The 22,601-nt window shown below is 48.0% G+C and overlaps 1 protein-coding gene and 1 long non-coding RNA gene across 2 annotated transcripts in view; both read left to right on the top strand.

Annotated features, from left to right (window-relative positions):
- Positions 1-22,601, top strand: part of LOC132588186 (uncharacterized) — a 268,607-nt gene that overhangs the window by 210,679 nt on the left and 35,327 nt on the right. The window lies entirely within an intron of this gene.
- On the top strand, positions 7,497-20,691 carry TNFRSF13B (TNF receptor superfamily member 13B). Its single transcript, XM_060260965.1, has 4 exons — positions 7,497-7,637; positions 11,272-11,388; positions 17,650-17,865; positions 19,424-20,691. Exons 1-4 carry the CDS (start codon positions 7,529-7,531, stop codon positions 19,699-19,701), a joined length of 720 nt encoding a protein of 239 aa, XP_060116948.1. The 5' UTR covers positions 7,497-7,528; the 3' UTR covers positions 19,702-20,691.

Below are 22,601 nucleotides of genomic sequence, written 5' to 3'. Positions count from 1 at the left end.
AGAGGTGGGGCAAGTCACAGCTCCAAGGCAACGTGTGCAAAATTGGGCAGAAGCACTGCAGGAAAAAGGGGTGCAAGACCACAGCAAGGCTAGTGGGGAATCGGCCTTAATTTTTTAATAAAAGAGGTACAGGGAAACCAAAATTCTGCACATTCAAAATAAGGTCATCCTAACAGAATTAGGTTACCTCCCTGATACCCACCTTCAAGGTCCTTTCAAATGCCGCCCCCACCCCCGCTTCATGGTTGCATGGATGTAATGAGCAGGAAATGCACAGGTGGAGCAGCGATGTCAAATTACGACCTGGGAGAGCTGAGTTCAAATCCCCACTCAGCGGTGTCTTCTGTTAGCCTGGCACACTCCAGCCTCCCTTCCACTGCTGAAGGCAGCAACCCGCGCTGCAAAAGCACAACTTTACATCATGAGATGGGTTACGGCTCTCTCAGGGGATTATTCCCCTGTCCCAGGGAACGGCAGTTCTTTGGCAAGAATTCTGAGCATATCGCAAAACTACAATTCCCAGGATTCTTTGAGGAAGACAGAACAGTTCCAGAAGTATAGATTCAGGTGGGTAGCTGTGTTGGTCTGAAGTAGCAGAACAAAGTCTCAGTCCAGTGGCACCTTTAAGACCAACAAAGTTTAATTCTGGGTGTAAGCTTTCATGTGCTTGCAGACTTCTTATATCCGGAATAAAACTTTGTTGGTCTTAAAGGTGCCTCTGGGCGCAGGCTTAGTTCAGTTGCAGAGTTATAAAACTGCTTTAATTTTGCAGTTTAGATGTTATTGTGGCAAGAGAAGGGGGAGAACCTGTTTGGAATCTGCTTAAGAGCCCTGGAGACGGAACAGAGTCCTGCAGAATGTTATAAATGCTACAAGAGCAAAGTAGATGTTACCCGCAGAATAGCAAACACATTGTGTGTTAAGAACTATGAAGTAAGGAAATAGCTAGAGAAAACCCACGTGAGTTCAGAGACCTCAAAATGTATCTGTGGAAATTCCAAATAGTCACCTACCAAGTAGATTTATCGCACCCTTTTGCCAAGGGACATGGTACGAGGGGTTTTCCTTCCCCATCTTATCCTCACAACAACCCTGCAAGGTGGGTTTAAGATGAGAGTGTATGATTGACCCAAGGTTGTTCCGCTCACATCAGGGTGGGCGGATTTGAATCCTGGCCTCCCAGAAGCTAGTCCAGCACTCTGACCACTATAACCACATTTCCAGTAACAAGGGAGAGACTCTGATAGGGTTGCCAACTTCCAGATAGGGGGCTGGAGATCTCACGGAATCACAACCGATCTCCAGACTACATACATCACTTATGTATTTACTACTCATTTATTTAAAACATCTCTTCCACTTTCCCTGGAGAAAACGGGTGCTTTGGAAGGCGGACTGCATGGCATTATGCCCTACCACTCCCCCAGGCTTCACCCTCAAACCTCCAGGTATTTCCAGACCTGGGGCAGTCAGCTCACACTGACCTCTCCCAAAAACTGTTTCTTCCCACCCCGTCCACCCCGCAGTTCAGCTGGATTTAATGAGGCACTCCAAAATGGCCACATCAAGTGCAACCCTTGAAGGAGCCTCAAGTTCTACAAGCTTTGGTTTCGGCCAGATCTAATTTTGAAAGCCTTGAGAGAGCTTTCGGTTCAAAAATGCATGAGGAGCCATCCAGGCAGCCAGCTGTGTCAGATGCAAGGTGACAGCCACCTCTCAGAAACCCAAAGAGTTTCCCTCCAGTGACAAATTTCTCTCTCCCCCCCCCCCACTCCTTTACAAGCTCACCAATTTGGAATGTTATTCTGCTCGAACCAACATGCATTATATAACCTCAAAAGCGCTATGTTCAGAACTGCGTCGCTTCTGTACATTCATTCAAGGTCACTTTGACCCACAGCCTTCTCCCCTTCCCCCCCCCCACCCCATGAGACAGTTTTGCTGCATTTCATTTTTTGCATGATGAATCACAAGAGCCCCTGAAGAACTGCAAGAGGGGTCAACACTCTGGAAATCTAGACAAACAAACACAAACCCGGCTCCAGGAGGAGCTGGAGGAGGCCAGTTTACTTCTTCATGCAACAAGAAATCAAATTGTAGAATGTGCTGCCCCTGGATTGCCCAACCTCCAGATGGGCCCTGGAGATCTCCTGGGATTACAACTGATTTCCAGGCTACACAGATCCGTTCTGCTGGCAAAAAATGGCTGCTTTTTGGGGAGAGGGGGTGGACCCTGTGGCATCATATGGCATTGTGTTCCCTGCCCTCCCGAGGCTCCACCCACAAATCTCCAGGAATTTCCCAATCCAGAGTTGACAACCCTAAATTGAGCACAGATGACTTTGAAAGGGGATTCATGGCAGAGAGGCCCATCAGTGGCTACTAGCCAGTGGCTACTAACAGTCAACCTCTGAATCCTGGTGCTAGGAGGCAGCATCGGAGTGGGGTGGGAGAGAGATCTCAGCCTCTATGCCCTGATTGTTAGGCCAGAAGGCTTTTGCATCTGGTTAAGAGAAAAAGAAGAACTGCAGATTTATACCCCGCCCTTCTCTCTGAAGAGACTCAGAGCGGCTTACAATCTCCTTTATCTTCTCTCCACACAACAGACACCCTATGAGGTTGGTGGGGCTGAGAGGGCTCTCCCAGCAGCTGCCCTTTCAAGGACAGAGCGGCTCACAATCTCCTTTACCTTCCTCCCCCACAACAGACACCCTGTGAGGTGGGTGGGGCTGGAGAGGGCTCTCACAGCAGCTGCCCTTTCAAGGACAGAGTCTCAGAGCGGCTCACAGTCTCCTTTCCCTTCCTCCCCCACAACAGACACCCTGTGAGGTGGGTGGGGCTGGAGAGGGCTCTCACAGCAGCTGCCCTTTCAAGGACAGAGTCTCAGAGCGGCCTACAATCTCCTTTCCCGTCCTCCCCCACAACAGACACCCTGTGAGGTGGGTGGGGCTGGAGAGGGCTCTCACAGCAGCTGCCCTTTCAAGGACAGAGTCTCAGAGCGGCCCACAATCTCCTTTACCTTCCTCCCCCACAACAGACACCCTGTGAGGTGGGTGGGGCTGGAGAGGGCTCTCACAGCAGCTGCCCTTTCAAGGACAAGCTCTGCCAGAGCTATGGCTAACCCAAGGCCATTCCAGCAGGTGCGAGTGGAGGAGTGGGGAATCAAACCCGGTTCTCCCAGATAAGAGTCCGCACACTTAACCACAACACCTGAAGAGGTTCAGGACTGCCTTGCTCCCAAATTAAACACTTCAGTGGTATCGAGAGCATTTTGCCATCAAAATTCGGAACACTTTTTGCATCTGGTTAGAGAAGATATTCAGGAATGGCTTGCTTCGAATATAAATATAAACATTTAAGTGATACTGAGAGGAAATTAAGTTTTGAAAAAAAAAATAAAGAAGTTGCAGAGAGCATTTTGCCAGCCAACTTCAGAAAGCTTTTACATCCGTTTAGAGAAGAGGTTAAGGTCTGGCTTGCTCCCAATATTAACACTGATTCGTAACAAGAGGTTGGTAACTTTTAAGAAAATAGGAATACCCCTGAGGAAGCCTTTTGACAAAAAGAGCCTACGTCCGGGTACTTTTCTTTGTAATATTGTAGGGTTGTGCTTCTTTATAATGTGACAAAAGATTTGTATGATTCTTTTCTTTGTAATATTGTAATGTTGTACTTCTTGATAATGTGACAAAATATTTGTATAAACTGGGGGTTTGCCATGCATCGAGCTGCAGTTAATATCCCTTGCTAGGCGGGGGCAGCCAGTTTCCTGGTGGGGCCCAAAGAAAAGGAATGGATGGCCTCATAACCTGCTTACCAAAGGCCAAGGGAAGGTCTTTGAATTTCTCTTGTTCACAAACATGTATCACATGACTAAGAATAGATTTAGGTGGCCTGTCGTGCTGGTCTGAAGGACTGTTCTTTAGCTTCAGACCAACGTGGCTATCCGCCCGAATCTGTCTTCTTGGTCTTAAAGGCAGGCCCGTATCCAGAGGATTTGGGGTGGAGGGGCCCCCCGAGGTAAGAAATTTGGTGGGGGGGGGGTCATGGGGCCAGATGGCTCCATTTGCACGGAGGACTCCTCTTGAGGAGCCCTTTGTGCAAATGCCACCCCTGCTGGGCTTTCCCTCAGCACGGGAAAGGCCAGCGGGGCCAGATGGAGCCCTTCGTGCAAATGCCACCGCCGCTGATTAGCAGCAGCCCTGGAGCCCCTCCAACAGAGGGGCCCTACAGGAGGAAGGGGGGTTTTAATAGAGAGGCTGTGCCCCCCCACCCCTCCCCGTTGCTACAGGCCTGCTTAAAGGTGCCACTGGACTCAAACTGTGCTCTGTGAATAAGAACAGTTCTCTTTAAGTTTAGATGCTTTATAGCAGGGGTGGCCAACGGTAGCTCTCCAGATGTTTTTTGCCTACAACTCCCATCAGCCCCAGCCGTTGGCCATGCTGGCTGGGGCTGGTGGGAGTTGTAGGCAAAAAAAACCCATCTGGAGAGCTACCGTTGGCCACCCCTGCTTTATAGAATCAGAATCGGAAGGGACCTCCAGGATCATCTAGTCCAACACGCTGCACAATGTAGAAAACTCAAAAATAACTCCCCTCCCACACCACATACACCTGCTCCACACCCATATTATTATTATTGCATTATCCACACCCATTATCATCTTATAATTGATCCTTTCCCTTAAATGTAGAGCTTCTTCCTTGTCATCCTTCAATCACCCTGTAGCATCCACAGGCTAGCTAGTCATTTTAAGACCAAGAGGGATCTTTTAAAAGACAGGAGGGGTTAATCATGAGTCAACAGATGTGGAAATGCCAGACAGAAAGAACTGGGACTCCTACTGTTTTTTTCTGAGCTCCTTGGAGGAAAGAAAGGCTACAAATGAGATGCTCACCGGGACTTATTTAGATGTGGGATTCTCTAGCATATTTTGTGGCACTGTCGCACAGCTCAGGACCAGGGAGGGAAGATCCAGAACACACACCTGTGTCAAAAATGCCTTCTATCTGTGACTGAAGAGACATAAGAACCCAGGCAGTATAATAACAACAAGCTTATTATGAGTGCTCAAAAACAATAAGTGGTTTGTAAAAACTTTTAGTGCAACAGTGAATACGAAAACAGTAAAGGTTGGTACAAAGAAATAAAAGCCCTGGTGCAACTAACTACATGTTCCCTTCCTCTAATCCTAAACAAACTCACTCACCCTCCTTGGATGAGAAATCCCCTCCTGCTGCAAAACTTCCAGAGAGAACAACAACAAAACTTTCCAGAGAGAACCACGTCTCTCTCTCTCTCTCTCTCTCTCTCCAGCTAGGCCTACTTATGTTTTCCTCCCAGGTCCCACCCCTCGGGCCCAGTTTTCCCTCCAAAACTGCTGCCCATCCAATCAGAGGGACAGAAGGGATCCTGGGAAACGTAGGCACTGTAGCTACTCTAACACAGGCTTCCCTGGAGCCTGTAGGCCAGGGGTAGGCTTCCCAACCCTCCCGCCCTGGCGGGGGACCCCAGGATTTCCACCCTCTTCCCCCGCTACCCAAAAAAATGGAAGCGGGGGGAGAGGGGGGAAACGGCGAGCTGCCCGATCCTGGAGCGGGCGAGGCCGCCGCGCCGCTGCCGCCCCCTCCCCGCCCACCGCAGTTGCTCCTCCGAGATGGGCCCAGGCTGAGCCCATCTCGGCGGAGCAGCCAAGAGGCGGCAGCAGCACAGGGGATGGCGAGGCAGGCCAGGAGCATGGTGAGCCGCGAATCTGGGCCCTTCTAGGACCCGGACTTGCGGCTCGCCACGCCCCCGGCCCGCCTCCACCCCCCCCTCCGCTTCCACCCCAGAGGCCGAGTGGGCGAGGCCGCCGCGCCGCTGCCGCCTCTTCTCCGCTCGCCGTGGCTGCTCCTCCAAGATGGGCTCAGGCTGAGCCCATCTCAGAGGAGCAGCCACGGCGAGTGGAGTAGAGGCGGCAGCTGGGGGGCGGCTCGCCACGCTCCCCGGCGCTGTTTCCCCCCTCCCCCTTAGCTCCACCCCAGTGTCTCCTGGCTCCACCCCCAAAGTCTCCTGGCTCCACCCCCAAAGTCCCCAGATATTTCTGGGGTTGGACTTGGCAACCCTAGCCAGAGGTGACCAATGGTAGCTCTCCAGAAGTTTTCTGCCTACAACTCATAATCATAATGCCCCTGTATAAATTGATAATGTGGTCTCATTTGGAGTACTGTGTGCAGTTCTGGTCGCCGCACCTCAAAAAGGATATTATAGCATTGGAGAAAGTCCAGAAAAGGGCAACTAGAATGATTAAAGGTTTGGAACACTTTCCCTATGAAGAAAGGTTGAAACGCTTGGGACTCTTTAGCTTGCAGAAACGTCGACTGCGGGGTGACATGATAGAGGTTTACAAGATAATGCATGGGATGGAGAAAGTAGAGAAAGAAGTCCTTTTCTCCCTTTCTCACAATACAAGAACTCGTTGGCATTCGATGAAATTGCTGAGCAGACAGGTTAAAACAGATAAAAGGAAGTACTTCTTCACCCAAAGGGTGATTAACATGTGGAATTCACTGCCACAGGAGGTGGTGGCAGCCACAAGCATAGCCACCTTCAATAGGGGTTTAGATAAAAATATGGAGCAGAGGTCCATCAGGGGCTATTAGCCACAGTTTGTGTGTGTGTTTTTATATATATATAAAAATTTTGCCACTGTGTGACACAGAGTGTTGGACTGGATGGGCCATTGGCCTGATCTAACATGGCTTCTCTTATGTTCTTATGTTCTTAACTCCCATCAGCCCCAGCCAGCATGGCCAATGGCTGGGGCTGATGGGAGTTGTAGACAAAAAACATCTGGAGAGCTACCGTTGGCCACCTCTGCTGTAGGCCTAGGATCATGGCAGGCACAAATGTAGTATTGGGCCACCAGGTATAGATGCTGAGAGGTCTTTTGAATCACTTAAAAGTTCCACTGTTTTTGAAAGTTGCAGGGTTTGGGTACAAAGACAAAGACTCCCTCGTTGAATCGAGACTGTTTTCAACAGGGGCCAGCAGCCGCCGGATGACTTCAAGAAGCAAGCAAGAAAAGCATCCTGAAAAGTGATCCGTGGCAGCACCTTAAAAGGTACAGGAATTTCTCAGAGACCCAATATCACTTTTTAAAATCTCGTCCTAAATAATTATATGCCATTCGTCACTATTGTTCATGGCACAACGTCTGAGCCCAAGAGGTCCAGGCTTTGGTTGATTTTTTTCATATTAATTTGCACAAGAGAAATGTAGGCTGGAATGCTTCTTGGTAGCCAGCATCTTTCCCCCAAGTAGTTAAATATGCACATCCTTCAAGTCAAATGTGGGGAAAGCAATTTAGAGTGGGCACAGACAAGAGCCACCAACAACTGCTTTTACAAAATGCCACATAACTACCCCCTCAGTTCTCCCTGAATTCACACATCTCCCAGTTCCTTCTGCTTGCATCACTTCAGTGAGTTTCCCTCCTATTCTGTTTTCGCAGACCTCTCTTGGCTGGTACCTGTCCCATCCACAGACCATGCCCACCTGCCAGAAGAAAGAATACTGGGATAGGCTCTTGTATAAATGCAAGCCTTGCACGCTGGTGTGTCAGACATCCAAGTTCAAGAGTTGCACTGAGGTCTGCAGTGAGTATCCAAAAGAAAAAAAAAATAGGCCAGTATTCTTTAATATAGGATTCATGTTTAGTCTTGGGCCAGAGACAGAAGATGGCGTTTTTAAGTCTGTTGGAAGCTGGAATGGCAAAGCCTTCATTGCCACCTCATCCCACTGATTGTATTAGTCAAAAGGTTAGGGAGGTTTTAAAAATACTTTTTAAAAAAGGCTTGAAACCTCTTAGATCAGAGATGACTGCTGGTCCAGAGGAATCGATGCAACCCTGTCCCCTCCCTCTTTCATATTCTTGTCAATTCTCAGGCTCTGTCTGCAGTACAAAGAGCATGCTGATGTAGTATAGGAAGAGACTATAGACTTTGGGCAAAATGTTTTTTAAAAGGTAATTATAAAGGTTTTTTTAAAAAATGAAAAGCAGCATCAAGAGAATTTTGAACAGAAACTGTAAAAATGTGCCTAAATGGTGTGTGTGTGTGGGGGGGAAGCAGTTGGGGAAAATTTGACAGCCTCCTTCCCAAACCATTCTTCCTCTTAGAATTACAGCACCCCTGCCTGCTTTTTATCAAAAACTGTTTGAGCTCTCACTACCAGGGCTTTGCCTGAAGAAGAAATGTGTGTTTAAAGCAGCTAAAGTTGCTGACATGCCCAGTCTCTTCAGCTACTAGAACTCCCAAATTTTACCAAAGGTGAGAAGTATATTTAGAGCAAAAACCTTTCTCCAATTTCCCCCTGGCTTCTTTTGTACATACAAGCTGGCAAGAGTTCAACAGATTAACTTCACAGATGACACCACCACTGTTCCCTCTAAGCTGAATTAGCGTGAGCTAGCTCACAGATTTTTAGCCTCCAACTCACGCATTTTTGTCTCCGCTCAGGAAGGATGACCCCAGAGCACAACAATTTATGCAGCAGCTCACAACTTTAATGCCAGGAGCTCACAAAGTAGAATTTTTGCCCACAAGACTCTGCAGCTTAGAGGGAACATTGGACACTTGTGAACTTTTATGTTCTGAATTGGATTCGTGGAAAATCCAGAGATGGGTGGACCTTCCTACATAAACCAACCTTATCTGCAGAGGAAGATCAGAACCCAGGGCTGAGTCTTTTCTGCTACTAGCCCTAAACTATGGAATGCCCTTCCACTGGGACTAAGAATGCCACTCTCCCGTCAGGCCTTCCGTAAGGTAGTTTTCTCCCAGAAGACCTTTGAGCCGCATTGACTGGTGCATGCTGGGTTTAGTGTATTTGATGCATTTGTGTATAATCAACCTGATACTGTTTTTTGGTTGTAATTACTGGTTTTAGTTTTTATTGTTAACTGCTTAGGCAAGGGTGGCCAATGGTAGCTCTCCAGATGTTTTTTGCCTGCAACTCCCATCAGCCCCAACCAGCATGGCCAATGGCTGGGGGAGTTGTAGGCAAAAAAAAAAAAAAAAATCTGGAGAGCTACCATTGGCCACCCCTGGCATAGGGGGTATATTTTAGGCTGAAAGGGCAATATTAGCAAAAGGCAATATATGAAAATACTAAAATGAATAAACATAAATAGATGTAGCAGCTAAGTGTGAGGTCCAGAAAGTCTTGCATTTAAACACTGCCACTGCCGTAAGGATATAAAATAACTCTTCTATACTCTGTATTCTGTAAAGGTTGGAGCTCCCAACCCTTTTTTAAGCCTGCAGACACATTTGGAAATACAACACAGGGAGGTGGGTGCAACCACATAATGGCTGCCACAAGAGGCGGAGTCAATCGCAAAATCTCAGGCAGGGGTAGGGTTGGCAGGTCCTACCTTGCTGCCAGTGCAGGAATCCTGGAACCTCTCCTGGAAACATTTTCTGCGCATGGCACGACGACATCACCCAGAAGTGACATCATCACATTGCTGACATTGCACACGACGGTCTAGGTTTTGGGCAAAAACGCTATGGTTTTTAAGCTACAGAGCCATGGAGTTTGCCCCCAAACCAGAGGGACATCACTGTGTCAGGGACATCTTGTGATGATGTCCCTGTTTGTGGGTGGGGTTCCCCCCGCCAGCCAGCTTCAGGTTGGCAGTTTGGAGCCCCAGAGAGCAGGGGTATCCCCTGGCAACCCTAGTCAGGGAGGTCCCGCATAATTCTAATCTGAACTCTTCAACAGGCCTTTCAAAAGGAACACATTGTTAAGAAATGGTTAAACGTTGTTCAAAAATATTTCCTTGCACCCAAATAGCTTACCTTCAGTCACACAGCGGAAAATCTTTGTCCAGTGGCGGCAACTGCCGCTGAAGCAATATTTTAAGTGACTTACACAATTGCTCTCTTGAAGGATTGGAAAGGAGGAGGGCGCTTAGAGGGCCGGGAGCTGCTCCTGTTGGCAGCAGAGGAGAGGACTCGCAATCATGGGTTTAAATTAAGGGCCGGAAGGTACTGGCTGGATGTTAGAAAAAATTTTACTAACTTTTTCTTTTTTAGAGTAAGTGTTGCTCAACAGTAGAATGAGCTATCCGGGGAGGTGGTGAGCTCCCTCTCCCTGGCAGTCTTGAAGAAGCGGCTGGACAAACTAGGGTCAGAGATGCCTTAGGGCAGGGGTAGCTCTCCAGATGTTTTTTGCCTACAACTCCCATCAGCCCCAGCCAGCATGGCCAATGGCTGGGGCTGATGGGAGCTGTAGGCAAAAACCATCTGGAGAGCTACCATTGGCCACGCCTGCTCTAGGGTGATCCTGCGTTGAGGAGGGGGTTGGACTAGATGGCCTGGATAGCCCCTTCCCACTCTGGGATTCTATGAGTCTAACCAGTCAGAAGCCCTGCTGGGCAGAGGCACTACCTAGCCTCACCCACTTTCTATAACAGGAGTGGCCAACGGTAGCTCTCCGGATGGGTTTTTTTGCCTACAACTCCCATCAGCCCCAGCCAGCATGGCCAGTGGCTGGGGCTGATGGGAGTTGTAGGCAAAAAAAAAAATCCGGAGAGCTACCGTTGGCCACCCCTTTTCTATAACATTTGGCAGGTGCCAGCAAGGTGTTGGCAGGTATGATGGCACCCATGGGCACTAGGCTGGGGAGCCTTGCTCTAACGAGCACTGAGCTTCTCTCTCTCTCTCTCACCCACCCACCCACGCACACGAGCTTGCAACAAGGAAAAGAACGCTCAAGGCAGTTTATACACCTTCTACCAGCCGCAGTGAAACCAACGGTATAAAAGTTTACCAAGGGTTACCAGAATGGGATCGCTTGCTTTTCAGGTTACTAGTGATGACAGAGATAAGGTGTATGAAAGGCCTCAAATACTCAGCAATAACTCTCTTAACTGCTGAGCATTGTTGTTATTAGTCTTACATCTGATAATAGTGGGTTTTCAACCTTACTAGAGCACAGTCTATATGCTCCATCAGTTACAGGCTGATAAAACAAGGACTGGAAATGCAGATGCCCAGAGCACACAACCGAAGGCTACACCTTCTTCCAACGGAGGTGGGGGGGGGGGAGTGAAGGATGCAACTGTTCCCATGGCAACACAGTGAACTGCAGGCCATACCTATGCATGCACACGTACACAGAAAATAGGCTGGATGACGCCTCAGTACAATGTGCTGACTCATAATCAGAATGCCTCTTTCGCTGGTTTCATTTAATACAATGGGTGCCACTCATTTGCCTCCCCAGAGTCGATGGAGTGCAGCAAGCGCACGGGTTTCTACTACGACAAGCTTATCAGAACATGCATCAACTGCACCACCATCTGCGGACAGCATCCGTGGGAATGCCGGCCTTTCTGCAGAAGTAAGAGCCTGGGGGTTACGGGCACACCTTCCATGTGGAGAGCAGGGCCTGAATCTGGCCTGTGTGACTTATCAGATCGCATGCCTCTGGGCATGTGCAATAGCAACTTTCTCACCCTACAGATTCACTGCAGCTTATTTCCACCCAACTGGGATTAGCTTGTGAAATGTCCATGGTGAAGGATGTGAGGAAATCAGAGAGTGGGGCAGGGGATGAAGGTAGGGTTGCCAACTTCCAGATGGCACCAGGAGATCAGTTCACCTGGATAAAATGGCTGCTTTGGAGGGTGGACTCTATGGAATTATACCCTGCTGAAGTCCCTCACCTCCCCAAACTCCACCTTTTCCAGGCTCCACCCCCCAAATCTCCAGTTTGTCCCCAGCCCAGGACTGACTGCCCTAGATAAAGGCCACAGTTCAGTATTAATGCAGGCATTGCTTAGTAATCAGGGCAGAAAGTTATCAGAGCAACCGTGTGGAGTGAAAGTTATTGGAGCAACCGTGTGGAGTGATAGTGAAAGTGTCACACTAGGTGAATCATAGAAGCATAGAGTTGGAAGGGATCTCCAGGGTCATCTAGTCCAACCCCCTGCACAATGCAGGAAACTCACAAATACCTCCCCCTAAATTCACAGGAAATTCACAGGTGAGAGGAAGCCCAGACTCCAATGGAAGCTGATTGGGTGACTTTGGGCCAGTCACACTCTTGGATTAACTTACCTCACAGGGTTGTTGTAAGGGGAGGACCATGTACCTTTTGGTGACTGAGACTGATAAAAATGTGGGGGGAGGATGTCATTAACTTTATGGTTCCTTACATCAAGCCTCCCCCACAAAAAAAATTAAAGGTAGCGATTCATATCTGAGGAACCAAGGGCAGCAATTTCAAAAGCTCACTCATACTATGTCCTCAAGGTGAAACTGGGAAAAAGTGTTTAGAGAGAATTTACATCTACACTGGGGGGAAATTTAGGGAAAAACAAAAGTATAGCTGTTACCTCTGCCAAGTTCTTATCATCTCTTCTGTAGATTGAGTATCCATTTAAAGAGCAGAAAGGGAAGAGAGAACCAAGATATGATTCTGAAACCCTCCCAGTTTGGAGGTGGCCACATACCAGCATCCCTCCTGTGGACTTTGTCCACAAAAAGGATTAGCTCAGGCAGTCAAGTAGGCATATTGGAGCAAAGAAAAACATGGAAGTAGCAGTAATACTGGATCAATACCCACATGAACGTAAGCAAAAAGCAAATAAACTGTACACATAAGAACCCAAAGCCCAAAGTACCTTTGCAGAGCAGAGAGTGTTCATTCTTCCTCTGCATGATTTATTTTGATCTTGCCTCCTTCCAATAGTCTCTGCTTACAAATGGCTATTCTGCTACAGGTGTGAGTGACTCACCTTCCCACACCATACAGCGGAATGCCATGTCCTCAGAAGGCACTGCCTACTGTCAGACCCAGAGTCAAGGAAAAGACAGTTGAAGTTCAAGAACTTTATTCCAGCTTCATGAGCATACACACGCGTTGTCGGAACTGACCTCTCTATCAGTTCCCCCAATTTATAAACCTTTGCCCTAACCGTTATAATTCAAGCCAAAGCGCGCCAAGCAAAAGCGGGGGTTTTGTGTGGGGTTTTTGCAAAGCTCTCATCACTGCAGGTGCTCGCTATCAGTTCATGGTTCGCATCTTCTCCAGCTCTTGCCCTTGGTTACATAGCAACTAGCCAATTCCCAGACATGCCATCCTACCTCTAGATAAGCAACAAGTTACAATTCTATCAAAGGCGTAGCAAGTGCAGCATAGCATGGATACACAGCCTAGCATTAAACAATTGAATACACATGACAAGAGGAACAAGATGGAGTGACTCTTGACACCTACCACTTCTCTGTCCAGGTCCCTGTTCTGGTTTTGCCTTCTATTCAAGAGGTGTACTGGGAGGACAGCAACTTATGCTCATCAACAAGGCCAGAGATCATGCTGATCAACAGGTCACTTTGGCCAGGGATCCTGGAGATTTTTGCCATCTTCTGGGCATGAAGCAGGGGTCACTGGGGATGTATGTGCGTGGGGGGGAGGTGTTTGTGAAGTGCCTGCATTGTGCAGGGGGTTGGACTAGATGAGCCTGGAAGTTCCTTCCAACTCTATGATTCTAAGGGGTGGTCTTCTCAGAGGGCAGGCCAATTCCTCTTAATCACACCCTAAAAAGGAAATGTTTCAGAGTGTCATGGTGAAAGCTTGCCACTTTGGTTTTAATTTGAGGAGCAAAGTTTGTAGGAAATGCCCACAAAACTTCAATTCCCTTAAAGCAGATGCAAGAACCGGACTGGAAGCGCTGGTGGAAACAGTGAACAGGCAGGGCTGGCTCACCCACTAGGCAAATTAGGCAGCTGCCTAGGGCGCCGGCAGGGCATGAGCACCGAATTCAGCCTTGCCCTCCTCTCCCCTAGGCAAATGTCCAGTTTGCCTGCTCCCCAGCCTCCTCCTCCCTCCCTTACCCACCAGGTCTATTTCAATGCCTGGGAACAGGCAGTTAAACGCCATGCTCTTGGGCTATCTAAAGGAAGTGGGGAGGAGGCAGTGGCAGCGGATCCCTGGTCCTTCCAGCCGCTGCTGGCTTGCCCCCTCAACCTGGCACTAACAGTGAGCATGTGGGAGGGCCAGCATAGGAGCCGGGAGCCTCTGGCATGGTTTTACCCATCAATCAGCTGCTCGGCGGGGTGGAAGGGTCGCCTCTAGATAGCCTGGGAGTGCGGCACTTGACCGCCCGTTCCCAGGCATTGAAATAGACCTGGTGGGGAAGGGAGGGAGGAGGAGGCACGGTGGAGGAGGGCACTGCCACGGAGGGGGCGGTGGGCCATGAGTCTGCCTAGGGCGCCACGTGCCCTAGGGCTGCTCCTGCAAACAGGTTACTGCTTCCTTAGGAAGATGAACGAGACAATAAAGCCTCTGAAGTGGGGCAGCTAATCAGATCTCCAGTGGCCTCTCATGAGATCTGCTGGGCAAGTGCCATGCATGGCCCCATCCACTTTCTAGGAACAGTTGGTGGGCATCAGGAAATGTGTCAGTGGGCACCATGGCACCCGTTGGCACTATATTGGGGACTCCTGCTTTAGAGGAACTGCATCCTGCTGTGAAGAACTGAGGCTTTCAGATAGTGAACTGAGCTTTCTGGTGTCTGCTCCGCATGCAGTGAAAAATAGAAGGGCCTTAGGCCTGTTGAACAGCAACTGCGCTGAAGTTCTACAAGGCATAAGAACATAAGAGAAGCCATGTTGGATCAGGCCAATGGCCCATCCAGTCCGTGTCACACAGTGGCCAAATACAGTGGCAGTGAATTCCACATGTTAATCACCCTTTGGGTGAAGAAGTACTTCCTTTTATCCGTTTTAATTGTTCAGCAATTTTATTGAATGCCCACGAGTTCTTGTATTGTGAGAAAGGGAGAAAAGGACTTCTTTCTCTGCTTTCTCCGTCCCATGCATAATTTTGTAAACCTCTATCATGTCACCCCGCAGTCGACGGTTCTCCAAGCTAAAGAGCCCCAAGCGTTTCAACCTTTCTTCATAGGGAAAGTGTTCCAAACCTTTAATCATTCTAGTTGCCCTTTTCTGCACTTTTTCCAATGCTATAATATCCTTTTTGAGGTGTGGTGACCAGAATTGTACACAGTATTCCAAATGAGACCGCACCATCGATTTATACAGGGGCATTATGATACTGGCTGATTTGTTTTCAGTTCCCTTTCTAATAATTCCCAGCATGGCGTTGGCCTTTTTTATTGCAATCACACACTGTCTTGACATTTTCAGTGAGTTATCTGCCACAACCCCAAGATCTCTCTCTTGGTCAGTCTCTGCCAGTTCACACCCCATCAACTTGTATTTGTAGCTGGGATTCTTGGCCCCAATGTGCATTACTTCGCACTTGGCCACATTGAACCTCTTCTGCCATGTTGACGCCCACTCACCCAGCCTCAACAGATCCCTTTGGAGTGCCTCACTGGTTCTCACCACCCTGAACAATTTAGTGTCATCTGCAAACTTGGCCACTTCACTGCTTACTCCCAACTCCAAATCATTAATGAACAAGTTAAAGAGCATGGGACCCAGTACTGAGCCCTGCGGCACCCCACTGCTTACCGTCCTCCACTGCCCATTTATACTCACTCTCTGCTTCCCATTAATTTGCCAGTTTTTGATCCACAAGAGGACCTGTACTTTTACTCCATGACTTTTGGGCTTACTAAGGAGCCTTTGATGAGGAACTTTATCAAAAGCTTTCTGGAAGTCAAGGTAAACAACATCTATTAGGTCCCCTTTGTCCACATGTTTGTTCACCCCCTCAAAGAACTGTAACAGGTTAGTGAGGCAAGATCTTCCCTTACAGAACCCATGCTGAGTCTTCTTCAATAACTTGTGTTCATCAATGTGCCTACTCATTCTGTCCTTGATAATGCTTTCTACTAACTTTCCTGGTATTGAAGTCAGATTGACTGGCCTGTAATTTCCCGGATCTGCTCTGGAACCCTTTTTAAAGATGGGGGTGACATTTGCTACCTTCCAGTCCTCAGGAATGGAGGCAGATTTCAATAAAAGATTACATATTTTTGTCAGGAGATCCACAAGTTCAACTTTGAGTTCTTTCAGAACTCTTGTATGTATGCCATCCGGACCTGGTGACTTATTAGTTTTTAATTCGTCAATCAGTTGTAGGACCTCCTCACTTGATACCTCAATCTGACTCAGGTCTTTCAACACCCCTTCCAAAATTAGTGGTTCTGGAGCGGGCAAACACTTCTCATCTTCCACAGTGAAGACAGAGGTAAAAATTGCATTCAGCTTCTCATCCATTTCCCTATCCTCCTTCAGTACTCCTTTTACCCCTTGGTCATTCAAGGGCCCCACTGCCTCTCTGGCTGGTTTCCTGCTTCTAATATATTTGAAGACATTTTTATTGTTGGTCTTTATGTTTTTTGCAATATGTTCCTCATAGTCCCTTTTTGCCTGCCTGATCACAGTCTTGCATTTGATTTGCCACAGCCTGTGTTCCCTTTTGTTAATCTCACTTGGACTAGCTTTCCACCGCTTAAAGGAGTCCTTCTTACCTTTTACAGCTTCCATTACTTTGTTTGTTAACCATGCAGGCCTTTTCTTATACCTGTTCGTGCCTTTCCTAACTTGTGGTATATATTTTATCTGAGCTTCTAGGATTGTAGTTTTAAATAGCCTCCAAGCTTCCCCAAGGGTTTTGACTGTATTTACCTTTCCTTTCAGTTTCCTCTTCACATGCCTCCTTATCTCAGAGAATTTACCCCTTTTAAAGTTTTAAACATGGTTGTCTTTTGGGGCCCTATTTATACAAATGGTGAAATCAATAACGTTATGGTCACTGCTCCCAAGCGGTGCAATCACTTTTACATCTCTCACCAGGTCTTGGGGATTACGTAGGACCAAATCCAGGATTGCCCCACCCCTGGTAGGTTCTGTGACCATCTGCTCCATAGCACAGTTATTGAGAGCATCTAGAAACTCAATCGCTTTCTCTTGACCTGAACACATATTGATCCAATCAATCTGCGGGTAGTTAAAATCACCTATTACAACACAGTTTTTACGTTTAGCCTCTATCTTTAATCCTTCCATCATATTATAATCGTCCTCTCTCTTTTGATTTGGTGGGCGATAACAAACTCCCATAGTTAAATTTCCTTTTGGGCCCTCTATTTCAACCCAAAACATTTCTAGAAGGGAATCTAATTCTCTGACCTCAGTCTTACTGGACCGTATACCCTCTCTGACATACAGAGCCACCCCACCTCCAACCCTTCCCTCCCTATCCTTCCGATATAACTTATATCCAGGAATCACCATGTCCCACTGATTCTCCTCATTCCACCAAGTTTCTGAAATTCCCACAATGTCTATGTTTCCCCCCAACACTAAACATTCCAACTCACCAATTTTACTTTGAACACTTCTAGCATTTGTATACAAACATATATAATTTCCCAGGCAAGCTAGGCCCGCAACCTGCCACCTCGAGACTTTGACAGACAGTCCATACTGTTTGTCACCATCTCAGTGGACAACTCTGATCCATTACCCGGTAGAAAAGTAACAGCTAACCCTTCATCTCTTACAGATGAGTCTTCCCGAACAAGAGACATTTCATCTCCTGTCGGCTTTCCCCCAAGATTTAGTTGAAAAATCCCTTGCTGCAGGATGTGCCTGTTGAATTCTCTCTCTCTGTGACTTCCAGGTGGCCCCGCAACCTTACCTGCCCCGGCTGCTCTGGCGTGGAAGCTGGACAGCGCCTACGATCAGCAGCTGGTGGTCTACCTGGTGCTGGGACTTTGTCTCTGCACTCTGCTCTTTTCCTTGCTGTTGACCTGGATTTATGTTAGAAAGCGGGGGGAAGAGGTGACCTGCCGTGCTGGAACCATTACTTGTCACAAAAAGGGGGATGACCCAAAAGGTAAATACGCTTTGCAGAATCCGTGCAAGACCAAAATTGGGATGCAGCATGATCGATTAAAAAGGTGTCCTTGCTTCAGACATTTTATATAGACCTATACCCCTGTGGAAGCTGGGTGTTCAGGTAGCCGGCTTGAGGTTGACTCAGCCTTCCATCCTCCCGAGGTCGATAAAATGAGTACCCAGCTTGCTGGCGGGGGGGGGGGGAGTGTAGATGACTGGGGAAGGCAATGGCAAACCACTCCATAAAAAGTCTGCCGTGAAAACATTGTGGAAGCAACGTCACCCCAGAGTCGGAAACTCTCCCCTCCCAGGTCTTCTGCAGAGATCATTCACATTGCCTGCTGCCACAGGTCTTTAAATTGGAGATGCCGGGGATTGAATCGGGGATCTTCTGCATGCTGAGCAAAGGCTCTACCGCCAAGCCACGACCCATCCCCTTTCACTAGTCTAGGAGGCGGACAAGACATTATGCTGGGAACTGGAGCCTGCCCACACCAGCTACAGCAAAAAGGTTTTATCCTTCTTGCTCTCCAAGAAGCTCAGGGCTCTCCCCCTCCTCCATCTAACTTTCACAACGGTTCTCTGAGGCAGGTTAGGTTGAGCACAAACAGCCAGCCCAGGGTCAACCAGTCAGCTTCAAAGGCAAGGGTGGATTTGAACTCAGTTCTCCCTTACTGTAGTCTAACACCTAACCACTACTACACCACAGTCCTTCTCAACTCTTCTGCCCCCGGGTGTTTGAGCTAATATTTGCAGCCATAAAGACTAGAAACTTTGAACATGAAAGGTGCCCTTCTCTGAATGCTGGATTTTGCACCCATTACTTTTTCCTGTGCTTCCTGAGGGAGACAAAGGAGAAAGACATTATAGAGGCGTCTATTAAACTGCTCAAGTAGCCCTGAAGAGCTTTGAGGACCTCCAAGGCCAGAGATAATCCCCCCCCCCTCCCAAGAACTGAAGGGGTTTTGAAATGGGGGCTTCCATTTCATCATGCATACCTCCCACTCCGCTAAACTAGGCTTTTGCAGATTTGGGCTTTTGTTTTTTAAACCCAGCAAAACCTGTCTGACCAGAGGGAGCACCCCAAGGCGTGCCTTCCGTTCATAGGCGGTCGAGATGTTTTGTTCAGCTTTCCAGTTCTTCAAACAACCGTTTCCCCTTCTCAGCTCTTGCCTCACAGCTTAGTTTAGAGAAGTCACAACAGTGCAGCCAGCCTCAGATTCCTGAGTTTGAAACATAGATCACATCTTCAGAGGAGGGTGCCATCTTGCAGGCTGCAGCTCCGTGAAGCCATGGAACTGACAAGCTTTCAAATGCCACGGAACTCTTGTTCAGTAAAAAAGAGGCAGAAGAGGGAGGAAGACAATGATGTCTCAGGATATAAAGGAATTTGTCTGCAATTTGCAGAGTCTTCATATGCAGTGCAGGCCGAATTGCAGGCTTTCGCCCTGGGCACCAGACACGTTTTTGAGCCATGCCCCACGCAACAGTTGCTTCCTGGGATTTGCTTAGGGACCCGCTGCCCACATTCTAACACATGTGGGCTTATCTTCCAGAATGCCTAATGGAAGCAGGAAGTGTGGGAAGTGGATCCAGCAGCAGCCAGACCCCGGAACCTGTCGAGACCTGCGGCTTCTGCTTTCCTGAACAAAGCCCTGCCGTTCAGGAATCCTTAGCGGATCACAGAGCTTACCATCTTGGAGCCAGGGAGGAGACTGCTGTCACTGCTACTGGAATGTGCTGCCCAGGGATTGTGGGAACAACCCCTGCCCCCGAGGATGGCCACTTCCAGATAATATGCTCTCCCTCGCAAGAGAAGATGCAGATGACTTGAGGGGAACAAGATTGGTAACCTGCCAGAAATCTTCTCCCCCTTCACCTCAAACCACACTCCCAAGAAAGCTGCTCGATGGTTTCAGATTGTGCCTCGCTTGAAGAACCAGATTACACAAATCATCAGAAAGCAGCAATAACGAGAAGCGATCTCTGTATTTCAGGGCGCAAGTAGACAATGACCAATGTCTGAATGCCCCTTCTCTCCTCGAGAAAAAGCTCCAGGGTTCAGAGTCTCATCCCCTATTGCACGAACAATAAGGCCCCCCCACCCGACTCCCATTTGTAGGCACACCTGCCAGGCATTTTTCAAACAAAAGACAGAGAAACAAAGAATTGAGCAGTACTAGAGATAGCAAAATAGTATTTATCTCCATTTTCTATTTTATCTCCATTTTCTATTTCTTCTTGCTTTTTTTGCCCCCACTTATCAATTTATGTTCCAGAAACAACTCCCCCCCCCATGCCAAGCAACATTCAGAAGTGGTTTGCTATCACCTGTTTCTGTGTCACCACCCTGGCACTCCTTGGTGGTCTCCCATCCAAAATACTAGCCAGGGCTGACCCCGCTTAGCCTCTGAGATCTCACGTGATTCTGCAAGCCACTTAGCTCCTTATTAAACTCCCGAGCCCAAAACGTCTTAGTTCCCACTACACGTTTTCCTCCCCACCTCACAAGGGGCATCCAGCGGCACATGGGGATAAAATATGAAGAGTTCCCTGCACGTGGAAAGCCAACGCGTCAGAGAAAAAGGTTTCAGCTTAGACTTCCCCCTATTAGTTTTATCTTGACATGTGAATATCCCTCAACGCTTCAGAATCCTGATTTACCCATTGTTCTAGGAAGAGCCACAATCCAAGGGGGAAAGACAAACTTTTTCTTCTCCCCTCCCCCGAAAAAAAAAAAATTGCAAGCCGCTAAGATAATGCTGGCCTTTAAGACTATGTCTGTACACAGGATTAGAAAAATAAAAATAGCTGCTTTCTGCAATGTGAGTCGTATTAACCTGTTCACACCCGAACACTGAGTTGAGATATTTTGACGGTTGGATTAGGCCAAAGGGCCATCCTTCTTTCCAGGACAGGCCTACAGAAAAGGAACGGTGGCCAAAATGTCATTAAATGAAAATAGAGCTGAACATGGAACCCCTACCGGGTACTCATTTAAAGTTCTGGTGTCTTTTACTGATAACTGAAGACGTGAGCAGTGACTTCTCCCCTGCCACCAATTCTGTTAGCCTTTGAGGTGTTCCTGGACTCTTGCTCTTGACTACTGCTGCTAACAGATTAACACGTCTCCCCATCTTGATAGTCGAGGGTTACAAGAATCTCGACTGGAGGTCTGGCAAAGAGAGAGGGAAACAGGGGAGATGTTTAACCCTTTCCCTGATGGCAATTCGTCTACTCCACATCCCCCTCAAGTGAATTTTCCACATGCAATCTCCTGATTACCCCACTGAAGATTTTAGTCTCATACAGCTGCTCTTTCTTGGGAGGTTTGCGTGTATGTGTGGAGGAGCACACCAGCTGGGAAAATGAACTATGCAACATGTTGCTTGACCTCAAGAGGATGCATGTGAAGAACAACCAAAACCCAGTATAAAAATACTTGTCGAAGCAAAATATTAAATACCTACACTACACTTGGCCCCAGAAAGTATCATGACGAGGATGCTACTTAATTCAGAGCTAGCTTTGGGGTGGGGGGCAGGCCTCTCTCCAGTTACCAGGCAACGGGAGCACATGGGCCATGCGCTGTAAGCGGATGTGAAAAGGTGACTCTTTCTTCAGCACTCGCTGCGATGGGCTAAGAAAGAACACCATGTGATGCTCCAGGATAGAACGCTTCTCTGCATTCTTTCACAACAGCAGGACTTGCCAGGATTTTTTCAGGACAATGATGAGCAATGGGAGAGGTCTAAAATGAACCATGCACACCCTTGAGTTTGAAAGGTAGTCAACAAAACACAGATCAATGGGCATATAATAAAGGGAGGGGGGATAAGAGACCATCACATACCTGCTTAGCTTTTGACAAAACCTCGGTACACTTCATACAGGATATTGCAGGATTTGTTTTGATTTACTATCTAAACCACAAGACTTACTGAGGACTGAAAACCATTTCTCTCTCTCCCACATTATCTCACGAGGTAACACCTATGCTTGGTGGTGGAAAGTGCCATCAAGTCACAGGCTTATGGCAACCCTTGGTGGAGTTTTCAAAGCCAGAGATGTTCAGAGGTGGTTTCTGATTCCCTGCCTCTGTGTCGTGACCCTGGTATTCCTTGGAGATCTCCCATTCAAATACTAACCAAGACTGACCCTGCTTATCTTCTGAGATCTAACAAGATCAGGCAAGCCTTGGTATCCAGGTCAGGTCACCTATCCTTACCTCCCCATAATTACAGATCCAAAGTTTGAACAGCAGCTACAGATAATCCTAAAAAGGTTAGCAATCTGACAAAGGTGTTTTGGTGTGTGACAATGGCGAGGTGGGAAGGTCAACAGCAGCTGCCCCAGATGAAGTCTACTTTGAAATAAAAGCTGTAAACAGACAAGCAATGCCCAAGAAGAAGATGATATTGGATTTATATCCCGCCCTCCACTCCAAAGAGTCTCAGAGCAGCTCACAATCTCCTTTACCTTCCTCCCCACAACAGACACCCTGTGAGGTGGGTGGGGCTGGAGAGGGCTCTCACAGCAGCTGCCCTTTCAAGGACAGAGTCTCAGAACGGCCTACAATCTCCTTTCCCTTCCTCCCCCACAACAGACACCCTGTGAGGTGGGTGGGGCTGGAGAGGGCTCTCACAGCAGCTGCCCTTTCAAGGACAGAGTCTCAGAGCAGCTCACAATCTCCTTTACCTTCCTCTCCCACAACAGACACCCTGTGAGGTGGGT

This window comes from Heteronotia binoei, chromosome 20 (genome assembly GCF_032191835.1).
Source record: "Heteronotia binoei isolate CCM8104 ecotype False Entrance Well chromosome 20, APGP_CSIRO_Hbin_v1, whole genome shotgun sequence".
Classification (NCBI taxonomy): Eukaryota; Metazoa; Chordata; class Lepidosauria; order Squamata; family Gekkonidae; genus Heteronotia; species Heteronotia binoei.
The sequence above is the reverse complement of the archived record's forward strand: the minus strand, read 5'-3'. Positions and strand labels throughout refer to the sequence as shown.